General features: G+C 42.9%; 2 protein-coding genes across 6 annotated transcripts in view; one reads left to right on the top strand and one right to left on the bottom strand.

The window, feature by feature from the left end:
• Positions 1 to 2,548, bottom strand: part of NGLY1 (N-glycanase 1) — a 57,508-nt gene extending 54,960 nt beyond the window's left edge. For both annotated transcript variants that reach the window (XM_039251926.1, XM_039251927.1), the window contains exon 1: positions 2,358 to 2,548. In XM_039251926.1, coding sequence (XP_039107857.1) covers positions 2,358 to 2,488 — 131 coding nt within the window. In that variant the 5' untranslated portion in view covers positions 2,489 to 2,548. The remainder of the gene's footprint in view (positions 1 to 2,357) is intronic.
• On the top strand, positions 2,228 to 12,670 carry OXSM (3-oxoacyl-ACP synthase, mitochondrial). Of its 4 annotated transcripts, none has more exons than XM_039251929.1 (4): positions 2,228 to 2,374; positions 3,597 to 3,648; positions 9,165 to 10,275; positions 12,208 to 12,670. In XM_039251929.1, exons 3-4 carry the CDS (start codon positions 9,296 to 9,298, stop codon positions 12,608 to 12,610), a joined length of 1,383 nt encoding a protein of 460 aa, XP_039107860.1. In that variant the 5' UTR covers positions 2,228 to 2,374; positions 3,597 to 3,648; positions 9,165 to 9,295; the 3' UTR covers positions 12,611 to 12,670. The 4 variants fall into 4 exon arrangements, with proteins under 4 accessions (XP_039107860.1, XP_039107863.1, XP_039107862.1 ...); XM_039251931.1 differs by lacking the exon at positions 2,228 to 2,374 and adding an exon at positions 2,923 to 3,010; XM_039251932.1 differs by lacking the exon at positions 3,597 to 3,648.
• The last annotated feature ends 1,767 nt before the right edge of the window (positions 12,671 to 14,437 follow it).

The following is a 14,437-nucleotide window of genomic DNA, read 5'->3' as shown; positions in this document are numbered from 1 at the left end:
GCTCAGTCAGAAGAGCACGTGACTCGATCTCGGGCTTGTGAGTTTGAGCCCCACAGTCAATGGCTGTGTTAATACAGCTTTATAATAGCTTTGTATGATGACAGATGGTTGCTACACTTGGGAGCATAGCATAATGTACAAACTTGGGGAATCCCTATGATGTACTACTGAAACTAATGTAACATTCTGTGTTAACTATATTTCAATTAAATAAAAGCACTCAGGGCTCCTGGGTGCTCAGTTCATTAAGCATCCAACTTTGTTTCAGCCCAGGTCTCATGATCTCATAGTTCATGAGTACAAGCCCCGCACCAGGCTCTGCTCCGATAGTGTGGAGCCTGCTAAGGATTCTCATTCTCTCTCTCTCATTCTCTCTTTCTCTCTGCCTCTCCCTTGCTTGCTTGCTCGCTCTCTCAAAATAAATAAACTTAAAAAAATTAAAGAACTCATTGATCACAGATCACCGTAACAAATGATGAAAAAGTCTGAAATACTACAATTAGCAAAATGTAACCCAAAGATACAAAGTGAGGAAATGCTATTGGAAAGACGGCACTGACAGACTTGCTCAACACCATAAACCCTGAATTTGTGAAAAACACAGTTATTTGTAAAGCACAATAAAATGAAGCACAATAAAACAAAGTGTGCCTGTGCTTAAACTAAACAGGGTAGTTTTTCATACCATTTCCAACGATCAGTTCCGACCTCGAATTCCCTTTCTAGATAAAACTTTTTAAGATCAGAAACATAAGCCAGAGTAAAAACTGTAATATGAACTGACAGCATGCCAAGCTTCTTCTAGGAGTTTGATAAATATTCACAGTGGTGATTACGCCAAGTTATTATTTGCATACAGAGGTTTTCCTTCCTCAACACATCTTGGTCTTAGCATTCTGGGTTTCACTAGATTAAAAGCAGAAGTGAATCATATTACAAGGCCACTTCCTTTTTCTGAATAATGGGATTTAAATAGTTTGATGGCTTTCCAGGTTGGAGGTCCCGGCTGAAAAAATCTGGAGGACTTAGTTTATGAGTTCATTCGTGCAGATTCCACTGGCATCCTCATGCTTTGAAGAGTGGTTAGACCTCACAGGGGAGAGGTGAGCTGAGGAAGGTGTCACAGAGGAGAAAGGCAGTCCCCCACATAGGTCACAATTGTGTAGCTGTGGACACTACCCATGCTGTATCCCTTATAGCATTTGGCAAATAATAAAGGCTCATTTTCCCTTCAATTTACTTTTAAAATCCTTAATGTTACCTATATAAACAATATATTGCCATGAACAATGAACTGCCATGGGTTAAAACACTACACTTGTAACTAAGGTCTCTAAGACTGGGTCACATCAAATCTATAACCTTCAAACTAAGAAGAATTTCCTTTTAGACTTCATGCCGATATACCCGCCACTCAGCAGAACATGTGCACCAGGGGGTGAGGTGGGAAGGAGCGCCTAGACAGTAATCACGGTGATCTGATAAATGAAGCAACACCACTCGAGTATCTGCACGTAGAACCACTTTAACCTCGGTCCTATGTCCCTCCCCCACACATCACATTCCTCAAGACACTACATGAATTGATCTACGAACTGATAACGATTCACAATGAATAATCAAACTTGCCTCCCAATTCCCCAAATCTGTAAGGGTCCCTTAAGGATCGATCTACAAGTGTACTTCAGTACGAAGATGAAACTAGTTAGGTTAGTTGCCAAGGTAATCTTCACTAATTCTCATTTAAAAGATCATGTTGAAAAGTAGACTACAAGTATAATACAAATATTGTAACTTTAAAGTAACATGATTACTATGTCAATCAACAAAAGCGGACAGGAAAAGACCATAAAAAAATGTAAAAACTCCACCCTTTCGGCTAGCATTATGCTTTAATATTAAAATATTCCCAAAATGTTGGGGGGCGGGGATTTTGTCGGAGACTAACTTCTCATAAGCCTGCGGCAATTTAAGGCACTAGGGTGAAACCCACGCAGCGCGGATGAGACGCTGTTACCTGTGCTGACACTCAGTTAAACAACTCGATCCCGGCAAGCCTTCTCACTTCCCTGCGCCCTGCGCTACCCGCCCCACCTCCAGTTCGTAGCGCACCACCTCCAGTTCACACCCGGGCACCCCCACATCAGGTGCCAAGTCCCAACTGCAAAAGAAACTTACTCTCCTCTGGACACAGTGGCCTGGCCAGGTCTCCAGGCCCTTGGCCAGCGGGCTCAGGCCCCCGGTCCTTCCTGGCCTCGCCGCCCTTCGGGGCCCCGGCCCGGCGCCCCCAAACCTGCGCCAAGCAGGCGCCCCTCACCGCCCGCCCCGGCGCCCCGTCCCACCACGCAGCCCCGCACCTGAGGATGTTGTCCGCGTAAGTGAGCAACAGCTTGGAGGCCTCCAGAAAGGTCTCCGGCGTGTTCTGGCACAGCTCGGCCACAGCTGGGGACGCAGAGCCCGAGGAGCTGCCCAACGCGGCTGCCGCCATGCTTGAGCGCCCGCGGCCGTCGCCGCCCCTCGCGCGCAGCGTCCCGCACTGAGCAGGCGCCACGGCGCGCGGCCTCTTCTGCGCCTGGCCGGGAAGGGCGGGGCGCTCGGCCGGGAGGGGGAGGGGGCGGGGGTGGGGGGGCGCGGCGGGGAGGGGGCAGCGGGCGGCGAGGGGGCAGCGGGCGGGGGGCGGCGCGGCGGGGAGGGGGCAGCGGGCGGGGGGCGGCGCGGCGGCGAGGGGGAGGGGGCGGCGCGCCGCGGCGAGGGATGGGGGCGGCCTCAACGCGGCGGGCTGTGAGCGGTTCCGGGAAGGTCAAGGCTTTGGAACTGGAGGGACTGGGGCGTTGTTGCCGGGGCCTGGGGGCTTCAATGAGAAACTGGGGGCGGGGTGCTTTGGGCTTCAGGGCACTGGCGCTTCGGGTAGGAGTGGCCCAGGGAGCGGGTGTTGGCTTGTGCTGGCCGATGTGTCGCATAATCCCGGGTCCTTCCGCGCCCCACAGTAGGTTTCGATTGAGCCACCAAGGTGGGTAATCCCCTATACGTACAACTAGGCCTTTTCCCCCAAAACGAAAATCATCTCACCGCTTCCTCCTGTCAGAGGCCGGGCATTCCTAGATACGTAAGAATGAAAGACCTCAAGGAAGTAGCAACAAATGTTCTAAACCTAATAAGTGGCTATAAACTCTGCTGGGTTTCTGGTATATAGATTCGTTTTAGAATTAGATGAATGATTGAAAATCATTTTTCATAAGTAGCAGCTCAAAGAGTATGATGTTCTGTAAACTTTCTAAAACGCAGGTTCAACGTAGTGAGTTGTAGGCTCTATTTACCGTGCGGTGACCAGTATAAAACACATATACAATACGCATACACAAAAACACCTAATGCAATAACGACAAAAGAGAATAGAATAAAATGGGGGAGGGGGAGAGACACTAAAAATAGGAATCTTATATAGTGTGGGTAGGTATTGTGAGTTTGTTTTGCAGGTAGATCATGTGATTAATTTCCTTTATTCCTTTTAGAAGATAGTCTTAACTTATTTAATCCGTTCTCTGACTCACCATGTCCTTGAAAGTGTACTTTACCAATGGCCTCCTTCTTTGCAGATATACATTTCCAAACCTCAACAAATATTTGCCTTGACGTTATGTGTTTAAGGTAAGTTATTTGCATAAGTAGCTTCTTTAAATGCTTGATGCTTATCTTCTGTTTGCTTTTTAAATTTGAAGTTCTCTTCCAATACTTCTGAGCAAGACCTTGAGTTATGCTATCTGCTTCAATTACCATTCACCTGCTAGATATGTGGAAAAGTTTTTAATAAATATGTAGGTTTTTGGACCAGCTTCCTGGACTCGTGTGTTTAACTGAACTGATAGTATGTTCCTAGCAGCTGTAACTAAAATTTTCAGTGACCTAACACAAGAGAAATGTCTTTCTTGCTCACAGAACAGTTATAAATCAAGTGACTTTAGTGAATGGGCAGCTTTCCTCCATGTAATAATGATTTGGACTCTCAGGCTCCTGTAGAATAGAGGTCAACAAACTTTTTTGTAAAGGGCCAGACTGTAAAAGCTTAAGGCTTTGTGGCCTTAGGGTCTCTTAGGGTCCCTGTTTTCAACTCTTTAATTCTGTCTCTGCACTTGTAGTTCTATGGACAATACTCTAAATGGGCATGAAACTCTCTACAAAAACAGCCTCCTGGATTGGGCCTATAGTTTGCTATTCCTGGCCTATAGTTTGCTATTCCTGCCATAGGGCGTCAGAGACTTCTGTATTTAGTTAGAATTTGGGCAAAAAAGAAGGCACACCTGCTTCTTAACCACATGGGCCCAAAAGGACAGTAAAACCTTGGTTTGCAAGCATAATCCCTTCCCAAACATGCCTGTGATCCAAAGCACTTGTGTATCAAAGCAAATTTCCCCCTAAGAAATAATGGTAACTCAGATCATTTGTTCCACAACCCAAAAATAGTCTGTAATCTAATATAAAATAATAAAGAATATGTAAAAGATAAAGAAAAATAAATTTATTTCAAAGCACTTACCTTTGAAAACCTTCATGGCTGGTGTGAAGGAGACGAGATGGAAGGTTATTGTGTAGGACAACTTTCACTGTAACAGAATCACTGCTAATCTATTGGCTCAATGGAATCTTTTCTTTTCATGCAACTTTAACAAGAGACCTTTCCAATGACACTTGCTTTTGCCTCCTTTTGAGGATTTCATGGAAATCTGATATTGCGTTGTCATTAAGCAGATTCATTGCTCTCACTGCTACAGCCTTCTTCAGGTGGTGCTTTTCTGCAAAATTTTTCACTGTTTCCTACATTTTACACATCTCCCTATTCTCATTTGAAGTGGGGGATTCCTTTGCCTTTTCTCCTTCTGCAGAGGAGATCACCTCCATAACCTCTTGCTGTTGATTGCAATGCAGAGCCATCAGTTTGTTGGTGGTCATCATGGCTTGAGACTAAGCATGGGAGATGATCACCCACAATCCCAGAGAGAGAGAGAGATAGAGAGGGACAGAGAGAGAGGAGAACCAGTTGTGATCATGTGACTGTGTCATGTACTCCTATTGCATATTTGTAAGACATCGCTCTTTTATAGTTAAAAGTGATTAGAAATGTTTTCCCATCTTGCGGAACACTCACAGAACAAGTTACTCAAAACCCAAGGTTTTACCAATATAGCATTTTCTCTACCATATAATTGAGAAAATGAAGCCCCACCTAGATAAAAGAGGGAAGGCTGGGAAATTTAGTCCCCAGCTGGACATGTAGCACCCACCACTCTAAAGGATGGAAGGTGCAGAGAGGGGGGCCTGGAGTTGTAACTACCTGTCTCTACCACAGACTATAGTCACCTTATTTTGAGGTGTTTTTTTCACATTTATTTATCCTTATAATAGTATAAGATGACTACATACTGTATAGTATTTTTTTTTTTCAAATAAATTCTTGGGAGGAAACCCTATATATATAAAAAACACCAAAGTGGAGATGCTCTAGAATTGAAGCAAGAGAGTGTGGGCAGCAGGAAGGATAAAATTAGCTTGCCCTTTGACGGAGAAAATGGCCATCAGGCATCTTTATGGGGAACATGCAAACGGTGTGAAAACCAACACCATGAAGTTAATACTGTGATAATAATGCCTGGTCTAGAAAATCCTAGAAATCATCATTTCAAGGGTAATACGGTAAGTTATTGTTTATTTTAGATCACCTGAAACTAAAATCCTTCCAAATTACTGTTTACCAGTATTCCTGCTGAAGTTCTTGAGTAACTACAATCTCTCTTGGTTACTACTATTTATGAGACTGTTAAGAGAATTTATTATAAAGGACTCTGACTTATTTTGCCCATCTGCTTTTTCCACTAAGTCAAGTTGAACATATTTAGAGTTTTCAGTTTCTTTAGAAAAGTTGAAGATAGTAAGCTACTCTTAATCTCTTTATACTCCCCATCACTTCACACAACTAATGGATGTTCCAGTATTAAATCAACATGAACTTTCTATTCTTTTATTTGGCTTATTTTTTTCTCCAAATAATGATTTTTTTTTCAGGATTCCTGCTTTATTAAGTACACCATTGTTAGAGTTGACACATGGTGGCACTATTCTTAAATAGAATAGAAAAAGAAATAGCCCATTAAATTTCCCCACGGTCAGTTTTGGCATAAAAAGGAAAACATTGACCTCAATAAAAACTATAGCACAGAAAGGGGTTGAAGCCTTTCAGGAATTGGTGTGGTGATTCATTACTGTGTGATTGCATTAAATGATTACCTGACAACTATTTATTGAGCACCTGTTGTGTAGAAAGCAGTCTGAGATGGAGGACATAAGAGATTTTTAACCTAGTAGGAAAGACAAACAAATGATAATATCTTACATACAGACAACCCCTGAGCGGATGAAACAAAAAAAGGTTACCGTGAAAAGAAAAAAGTCGTTTGCTAAAAAACACAAATCAGTGCATATATACTAACCACTAGAAGTGTATGTGTTCATTCATTTCGTAATTCAGTCACTCATCAAATATTTATGAAGTGGCTACTAAATCCCAGACACTATGTTAGGGTCTGTGAAGCAGTGAAGTAGATGAGCATGAGCCCTGCTTTCATGGAAGTCCCAATGAGTTTACAGCAGTGGTTACAGCAGTGGTTACCACATCACCGGCCAGGAATGTGGCACTAGATCATATTACAGCTATTGGACTATCATAGAAATTCCTAACCCTTTCCAAACCAAAGGAAAAGAGACAAGAGGTAGAAATAAAAATGAAATGACTTTTTGGTGGTTTTACTTTTCTACAACATTTTAATTTGTCTACGTCCAATATAATCTTATGCTATTACATAAGAAAGACGAAACAGCAAATTAACAGTTTCATGTGTTTGTCATCAAAGAATATATTGTAGGTCTTTTCCCACTGTAATTTAAACATACTGTAAAGCAATGAAAAGGGAAAGCAAGTTTGTGTATTTCTACTAACCGAGTTTTAGTTATTTTCTAACCACATGTTTGTTTAATTCCTCTCAAATTAACTCTATAGTTAATAAATGAAGGTCATGCTAAGAAGTATCAGGACTAGGATCAAGGATGACTCAAGGTCATGTTGGGCCTTTCTAAACTATTTTAGGGAAAGTACATTTCCAAGCAGATTTAAATTCAGTACTTGGTCAAAATTCTTCTCTAGAGCTGGGAAAGAAGGCAGAGTACTTGGGAACAAACATTGTGAGAGATGGTGTCCAGAAAGACACAAATATGGCTGGGTTCAAATGCATATTGGATGCTCAGTTGGTTAAGCACCCATCTGACTCTTGATATTGGCTCAGGTGGTAATCTCCGGGTCGTGAGAACCCCTGGTCGCCTCTTCCCTGCCCCTTCCCGGCTTGAGTGTGCTCTCTCAAAATAAATAAATAAACTTAAAAAAATAAAGAAACAAAGGACATAAACCTTACACCTGGGATAGCATGTGAACAACAGATGGTCATCTAAATAAATATCTTCCTGATTTCTTGCTTTTCTAAATTTCATGTTCTATTTTCATAGATTCACAGCTGGCTCTGAGTAAATGGAAGTTATTCTATTTTGTAGAAACATAGAAATGTCTACAATGTCTATATTTGTCTCCATTAAATTTTTTATTTTTATTTTTTATTAATTTTTTTGAATAATCTCTACTCTAATGGGCTCAAACTCCCCATCCCAAGATCAAGTCGCATGCTCCGCCAACTGAACTAGCCAGGTACTCCTTCTTGTTTCTGTTTTTGCTAGACATTTGTGTGGCAGTTTGAGCCCTGTCCCAGATCCATATATATACCTGAAGTAGGCTCTGTGCTGACAGTAGCAAGCCTGATGTGGGGCTTGAATTCACAAACTGGTAGATCATGACCTGAGCCAAAGTCAAATGCTCAACCCACTGAGCCACCCAGGTGACTCACTGCAGAAAATATAATTATTTTGTATTTGTATATGTGTGTGTGTGTGTTTTTGTGTGTGTATACTTTTAAATGGACATATGCCATTTTGTAACCTGTTATTTCCTAACATACTTTTAACAACTTTCAAGATAATATTCACTTATAAAATGATTTTAAATGGCTACACAGCCTTTAGGTGTACTGCAAAATAACCCATTTCCAGATGTTGAGCATTTGGACTAGTTCTACTTTATTATTATAAACAACTTTGGGAGGTACAGTGACATCTTTGAGGCTACTGTAGTTTCCTTAATTCTTTACAAAGATTTCAGTAGAATATGACTATGTCCTTTCTTCCACAAGATGGAAATATTTGGACATCATCTTTACCAAAAAAGGAAAAGTCCTTTTTTTTTTTTTTTTTTGATGGGTAAAAGAGCTACCTCAGCGCGTTCTGTGCTCGTTCTTGGCTACTTTCCAGTCGAGAGAGGGGCGGTTCCTCCCTAGCTAGCTGAGCGGCCCCACCTCTCACGATCTGACCTCTGTCAAGGTGACGGAGAAAGCAACGGGCAGCCTCCAACCCCCAAGTTCATGCGCAGCGCGTGCGTGGGCGCGCGCATGCGCCGACGTGCGAATGCGGAGGGCGGCTGCGCGGCCGGCGCGAGGCCTGGTGAAGGTATCAGCTGCTTGCTACCGTTCTCCTTCCGCCTCTCCGCCGCCAGATCGGGTGGGGGCTGGGTCGGGAAAGGGGACTCTGAGGATCTGCGCCTGACTTCTTTTCCTCTCGCCGTGCCTTCTTAGTGTGTGTGTGTGTGGGGGGGTGCTTGAGAGACAGTGGGCGAGGGGGGTGGGGAGGAGGGAGTTGGCCACGCCCCCTCACTTCCCGTCTCCTGATTAAAACCCTAATTATCTCCATGTTTTGAAGATCAATAAAGTCACTTACACGTACCTCAGACAATAGGCCCTGAAGTGTTTTTTTGTGTGTGTGCCACTTACACGAGAAGTATTTAGAACAAGGCCTCCATAATCCCGAAAAAGGATCCTTTCTGCAGCCCATAAGAGGCTGGTGATGCCTTTGTGTTTTACCCAGTGTCATTCTATTTTGGTGAACTGATTGAATCGTTTCACCTCTTCGTCTTGGAATGTGACGGTACTTACAGTCAAAAAAAGGGAACCCCAAATAGTTGGTCTGATAAGTATAAATTAAAATGATGTTAACATTATTTTCCTTGTGTTCATTAACAGCTCATTCCCAGCACCTGAACGAACGTTTCTGCTGTTGTTCTTAGGCCTATAAGCTATTTAACAACAGTGATTACCTCTTGGGCATGTTGTGACGTTATAGGCATGTGTTTCTGATCCTCTGAATCTCAACCATGTCAAATTGCTTGCAAAATTTCTTAAAAATTACAAGCCCTCATCTTCTATATTCAAGATTATGCCAGCAATTAATAGGAAGTAAAAGAAGATTTTTCGGAACTGTACCAACATTCAGAAGTCGTAGGCGGGTTGTCATTACAGGCATTGGCTTAGTGACTCCTCTTGGTGTTGGAACTCAGCTGGTATGGGATCGTCTTCTCCGAGGAGAGAGTGGAATTGTTTCACTGGTCGGGGAAGAATATAAGAGTATCCCTTGCAGTGTTGCTGCTTTTGTGCCGAGAGGTTGTGCTGAAGGTCAATTCAACGAACAAAACTTTGTGTCCAGATCAGATATCAAGTCCATGTCTTCTCCCACCATTATGGCCATTGGGGCTGCAGAGTTGGCCATGAAAGATTCCGGCTGGCATCCTCAATCAGAAGCTGATCAAGTGGCTACTGGTGTTGCAATTGGCATGGGAATGGTTCCTCTGGAAGTTGTTTCTGACACTGCTTTGATGTTTCAGACAAAAGGTTACAGTAAAGTCAGCCCTTTCTTTGTCCCTAAGATTCTGGTCAATATGGCAGCAGGGCAGGTGAGCATTCGCTATAAACTCAAAGGACCTAATCATACGGTGTCTACAGCCTGTACCACAGGAGCTCATGCTGTGGGAGACTCTTTTCGATTTATAGCCCATGGCGATGCTGATGTGATGGTGGCTGGAGGTACAGATTCTTGCATTAGCCCTTTATCTCTTGCTGGGTTTTCCAGAGCCCGTGCTCTGAGCACAAACTCTGATCCTAAGCTGGCATGTCGACCGTTTCACCCAGAGAGAGATGGTTTTGTAATGGGAGAAGGTGCAGCTGTGCTGGTGCTGGAAGAACATGACCATGCTGTTGAACGAGGGGCCCGGATCTATGCAGAAATTTTGGGCTACGGACTCTCAGGTGATGCTGGTCACATAACTGCGCCTGATCCTGAAGGAGAAGGTGCCTTAAGGTAAAGACTTGCTGTTTTATTAAAAACATTTCTTCACATAAGACGTTGTATTGGAATCTCAAATTAGGGGAAATTGTAGTTTCTTCCTTTGGTATACGGTATCTTCGATGTTTTTCCATTTTAAACAAAATGGTTTTGAATTCTCTGCTTCAACGTGTTTGAAATATTTGAAAGCATTTAAACATCCTCAAGAAAAATTGGATTTTTTAGATAAGGCCAGTAAAGTTTCAAGGAAGGCCATGTGTGTCTTTGACAAATTCTCATACTTTTGATTATGCTTAACTGTGAGAATGCTCCCTCCCACAGTCCTCCTCTTCGGCCCTTCATCAGACTCAGTACAGTCCAACCTTTCTTCTAGTTGTGTCTGGTCTCTGCACCATTTCAACAGGGTTCTGCTGTTACTAAATCAGGACTTCCTAACTTGTAACCATTCAGGGATATTAAAATGAAGCTGCTGACTCTAGGTCTAGGGTAGTGCTTGAGATTCTCCATTTCTAACGGTCTCCCACGATGCTGATGCTGATGCTGCTGGTCTGAGGGCCACAATTTGAAAAGCAAGATGATATTGCACCAGAGATAGTTAAGTTAAAAAAAAAAATCCCTGTGAATGCATTGGCTAATAGGTTACCCTGCGTAGACCATAATATTTTTAATGTTTACTTTTGATAGAGCATGAGCAGGGAAGGGGCAGAGAGAGAGGGGCAGACAGAATCTGAAGCAGGCTCCAGGCTCTGACCTGTCAGCACAGAGCCTGATGCAGGGCTCGAACCCACGAACTGTGAGATCATAACCTGAGCTGAAGTTGGCCATTTAGCCGACTGAGCCACCCAGGCGCCCCTACAATTACTCAATTCTGTCTTCTCCTGTGAAAGCAGCCATAAGTGAATGGGCATGCTCTAGTGAAACTGCAGCTGACCTTTGAACAACACAGGAGTTAGGGGCACTGACCCCCAGGTAGTCAAAAATTCAATGTACAGCTTTTGACTCCTTCAAAACTTAAATACTAATAGACTACTGTTGACAAAAAGCCTTATTGGTAACATAAAGTGAATGAGCACATATTCTGTATATGTATTATGTACTGTATTCTTACATTATGATAAGCTAGAGACAAGAAAATGTTATTAAGGAAATCGTAAGGAAGAGAAAATACATTTACAGAACAGTATGTAAAAAATCCGCAAGTGGACCTGCACAGTTCAAACCCATATTATTCAAGGGTCATATTTCTAAAAACAGGTATCTGGCCAGAGCCATAGTTTACTGACCACTGAATTATGCTTTTAAGTTTTGTAACTAGTTACTGGTGCTAGAAATGTCAAACATAGTAGCCAGCTAGATGAGAAAATAATTATATTTAGGTGAAACTTTTCATCACTCTTCAAGTTACACTCTAAGCTGCCTCTTAAGGAAATATATGCAACCCAGAGATCAGGAACTAAAAATGAAGGTGCTGACATTCCTGAGATTTTCAAAGGTTCTTCCAGAGAAATGCTTTATTTTTGTATTTTTTGGGTTTTTTTTTTTTTTTGGTCTCGGCTTTGTATTCATTGTTTAGAATTCTTAAAGCCTAAATAGAATTTTGAAAGGTTATTTTTTAAAAATGTCTATTTATTTAGAGAGAGAGAGGGTGAGCGGGGTAGGGGAAGAGAGTAAGAGAGAGAGAGAATCCCTAGTAGAGCCTGACGCAGGGCTCTATTCCAGGACCCGTGAGATCATGACCTGAGTTGAAATCAAGTCGAACGTTCAACCGACTGAGCCACCCATGCACCCCTTGAAAGGTTATTTGAAGCATCAAAGTAATAGTACAGATACAGGTATGAAGATTCTCTTCATCCTGTATAAATGTATATTTCTTTCTCATAAGCCATATAGTACTCCTGTGTTCAAATTAAACGTCGTTCTGATCATTTCTGTCTCTTATTTTATTAGATGTATGGCTGCAGCCATAAAAGATGCAAGTGTACAACCTGAAGAGATATCTTATGTCAATGCACATGCTACTTCCACACCACTGGGAGATGCTGCTGAGAACAAAGCTATCAAACGTCTTTTCAAAGACCAGACACAGGCCCTTGCGGTTTCTTCAACTAAGGGAGCCACGGGACATTTGTTGGGAGCTGCAGGGGCAGTTGAGGCAGCTTTTACTGCTCTGGCTTGTTATTATCAAAAGCTACCACCTACTTTAAACCTGGATTGTACAGAACCAGAATTTGATCTCAATTATGTTCCACTGAAGGCACAAGAATGGAAAGTTGAGAAAAGACGTATTGGACTCACCAATTCCTTTGGTTTTGGGGGTACTAACGCAACACTTTGTATTGCTGGCATGTAGGACAAATCATTTGTAATTAAACACTGATTTTTAAAAATGTTATAAACAGACTATCATAAATGGAGAAATAAAATATATCAATATTTATCAATATGTATGTCGATATATATCAATACCCAGTTACCCTTTATCTGTGTCAGAATTTTTTTTAATGTTTTTTATTTATTTCTGAGACAGACAGAGAGAGAGCGTGAGCAGGGGAGGGTCAGAGAGAGAGGGAGTCACAGACTCTGAAACAGGCTCCAGGCTCTGAGCTGGCAGTCAGCACAGAGCCCGACGCAGGGCTCGAACCCACGAACCGCGAGATCATGACCTAAGCGAAAGTCGGACGCTTAACCGACGAAGCCACCCAGGCGCCCCTGTGTCAGAATTTTTCAACCCTGCCACTATTGACATTTTGGACAGGATAATTCTTTGTGGGGGGAAAGGCAGCCTGACCTGTATATTACAGGATGCTTGGTGGCACCCTCATCTTTACCTACTAGGTTCCAATAGCACCCCCTTCTCTAATTGGGACAACCAAAAATGTCTCTAGACCTTGCCAGGTGTTTTCTGGATGGCAAAATAGTCCCCGTATGAGGACCTACGGGGTCAAAGAGTCTAGGTCAAACGACTCTTTAATATTTCACCTGCTCTGGTCCCTTCCACAATGTTTGGCGAGTGGCTGCTCTGTGCCACGCAAGGTTGTTGCCCTGTACCCCTCCAGGCATACCATTCCCATACAACACGGGGAGAAGGAATGTGAACAGAACTGGGAGTTTGCATCATTGATCAACATTCTTTGAATAAAGCAGTCATCCAACAATGACCTGTTTACCCCTTCTACCTAATTACCTCTCTTTTCATATTATCTGTACAGAGATAAAAATAAATGAGTGAAATTTCCCTAAACTCCCAAGTCATGAGTTCTCTGAAAGAAAGGTGAAATTGGTTTGGTGTTCCTTATTCTTTTTGTATGTATGGTGGCACCCAGTGACTCATGGAGATAAAGGGCCTCAGGAAGTGGGGCAGAACTTGTTGGCAACACAAGCCACATCACCTCAGCCCACTTTTACGGCAGTTATGGTAGTTTTGTGTCTTCTTCCAACATCCCACCACAAGGGCTCATGGTGCCTCTAATTTTCCACCTTGGGAAACAGACTTCCATCTTTTTTCCAAAGCTCTTCTGAGACTTCATTCATCCCGGTCTTGCTGGAAGGGTTGGGAGGGGAGAGGACAAGTTCCCTAAAGCAACAGTCAGAACCAATGAGGAATGGAGTTAGTGGTTAAGTGCCTCGGCCTCCTCTCCTCTCAGGCATTTATAAAGGTCTCTGCAGTCCCTCAGAAGGTTTCTGGTCAGACAAAACTTCAGTGCTCAATAACCCTCTTTTCCTGGGTTTTCCCCCTTCCCTCTCCTCCCTCCCTGATTTTTAATCCTGTTCTCAGGTATTACCCCCAAAACAAACTATCTTGTGTTAGGCTCTGCTTTGTGGGGGACCCAAACTAAGACAAGAAGTATCTGTTGCAATGTGGGTTTATGTAGCAAAGGGATAGAGTGAATAAGTGGATACGTGGAATGTGTATATTTCTGCAGGGGTGAATAGTGTTCCACACATTTTATTAGGCTGAATATATCGCCTACCCATTGACCTTGACTATAGCACTTTTCCCCCTATATGCCTATAGGCTCCAGCCGTGTTCATTCAGCTATACCGTTTTGGCATTGGCACACATTTATTCAACTGAAATTTGCTGGGTGCTAACTATGGACCTGGTTTTGTACTGGCCACCAATGAGAAAGGATGTGTAACGGAGTATTTTGTAAAAGAAGCTGAGCCCATAAGGGTG

The sequence above is a fragment of the Hyaena hyaena genome, unplaced genomic scaffold (assembly GCF_003009895.1).
Source record: "Hyaena hyaena isolate Hyena2069 unplaced genomic scaffold, ASM300989v1 scaffold_403, whole genome shotgun sequence".
NCBI lineage: Eukaryota > Metazoa > Chordata > Mammalia > Carnivora > Hyaenidae > Hyaena > Hyaena hyaena.
Note: the sequence above shows the minus strand (reverse complement) of the source record. Positions and strands in the feature narration are given on the sequence as shown.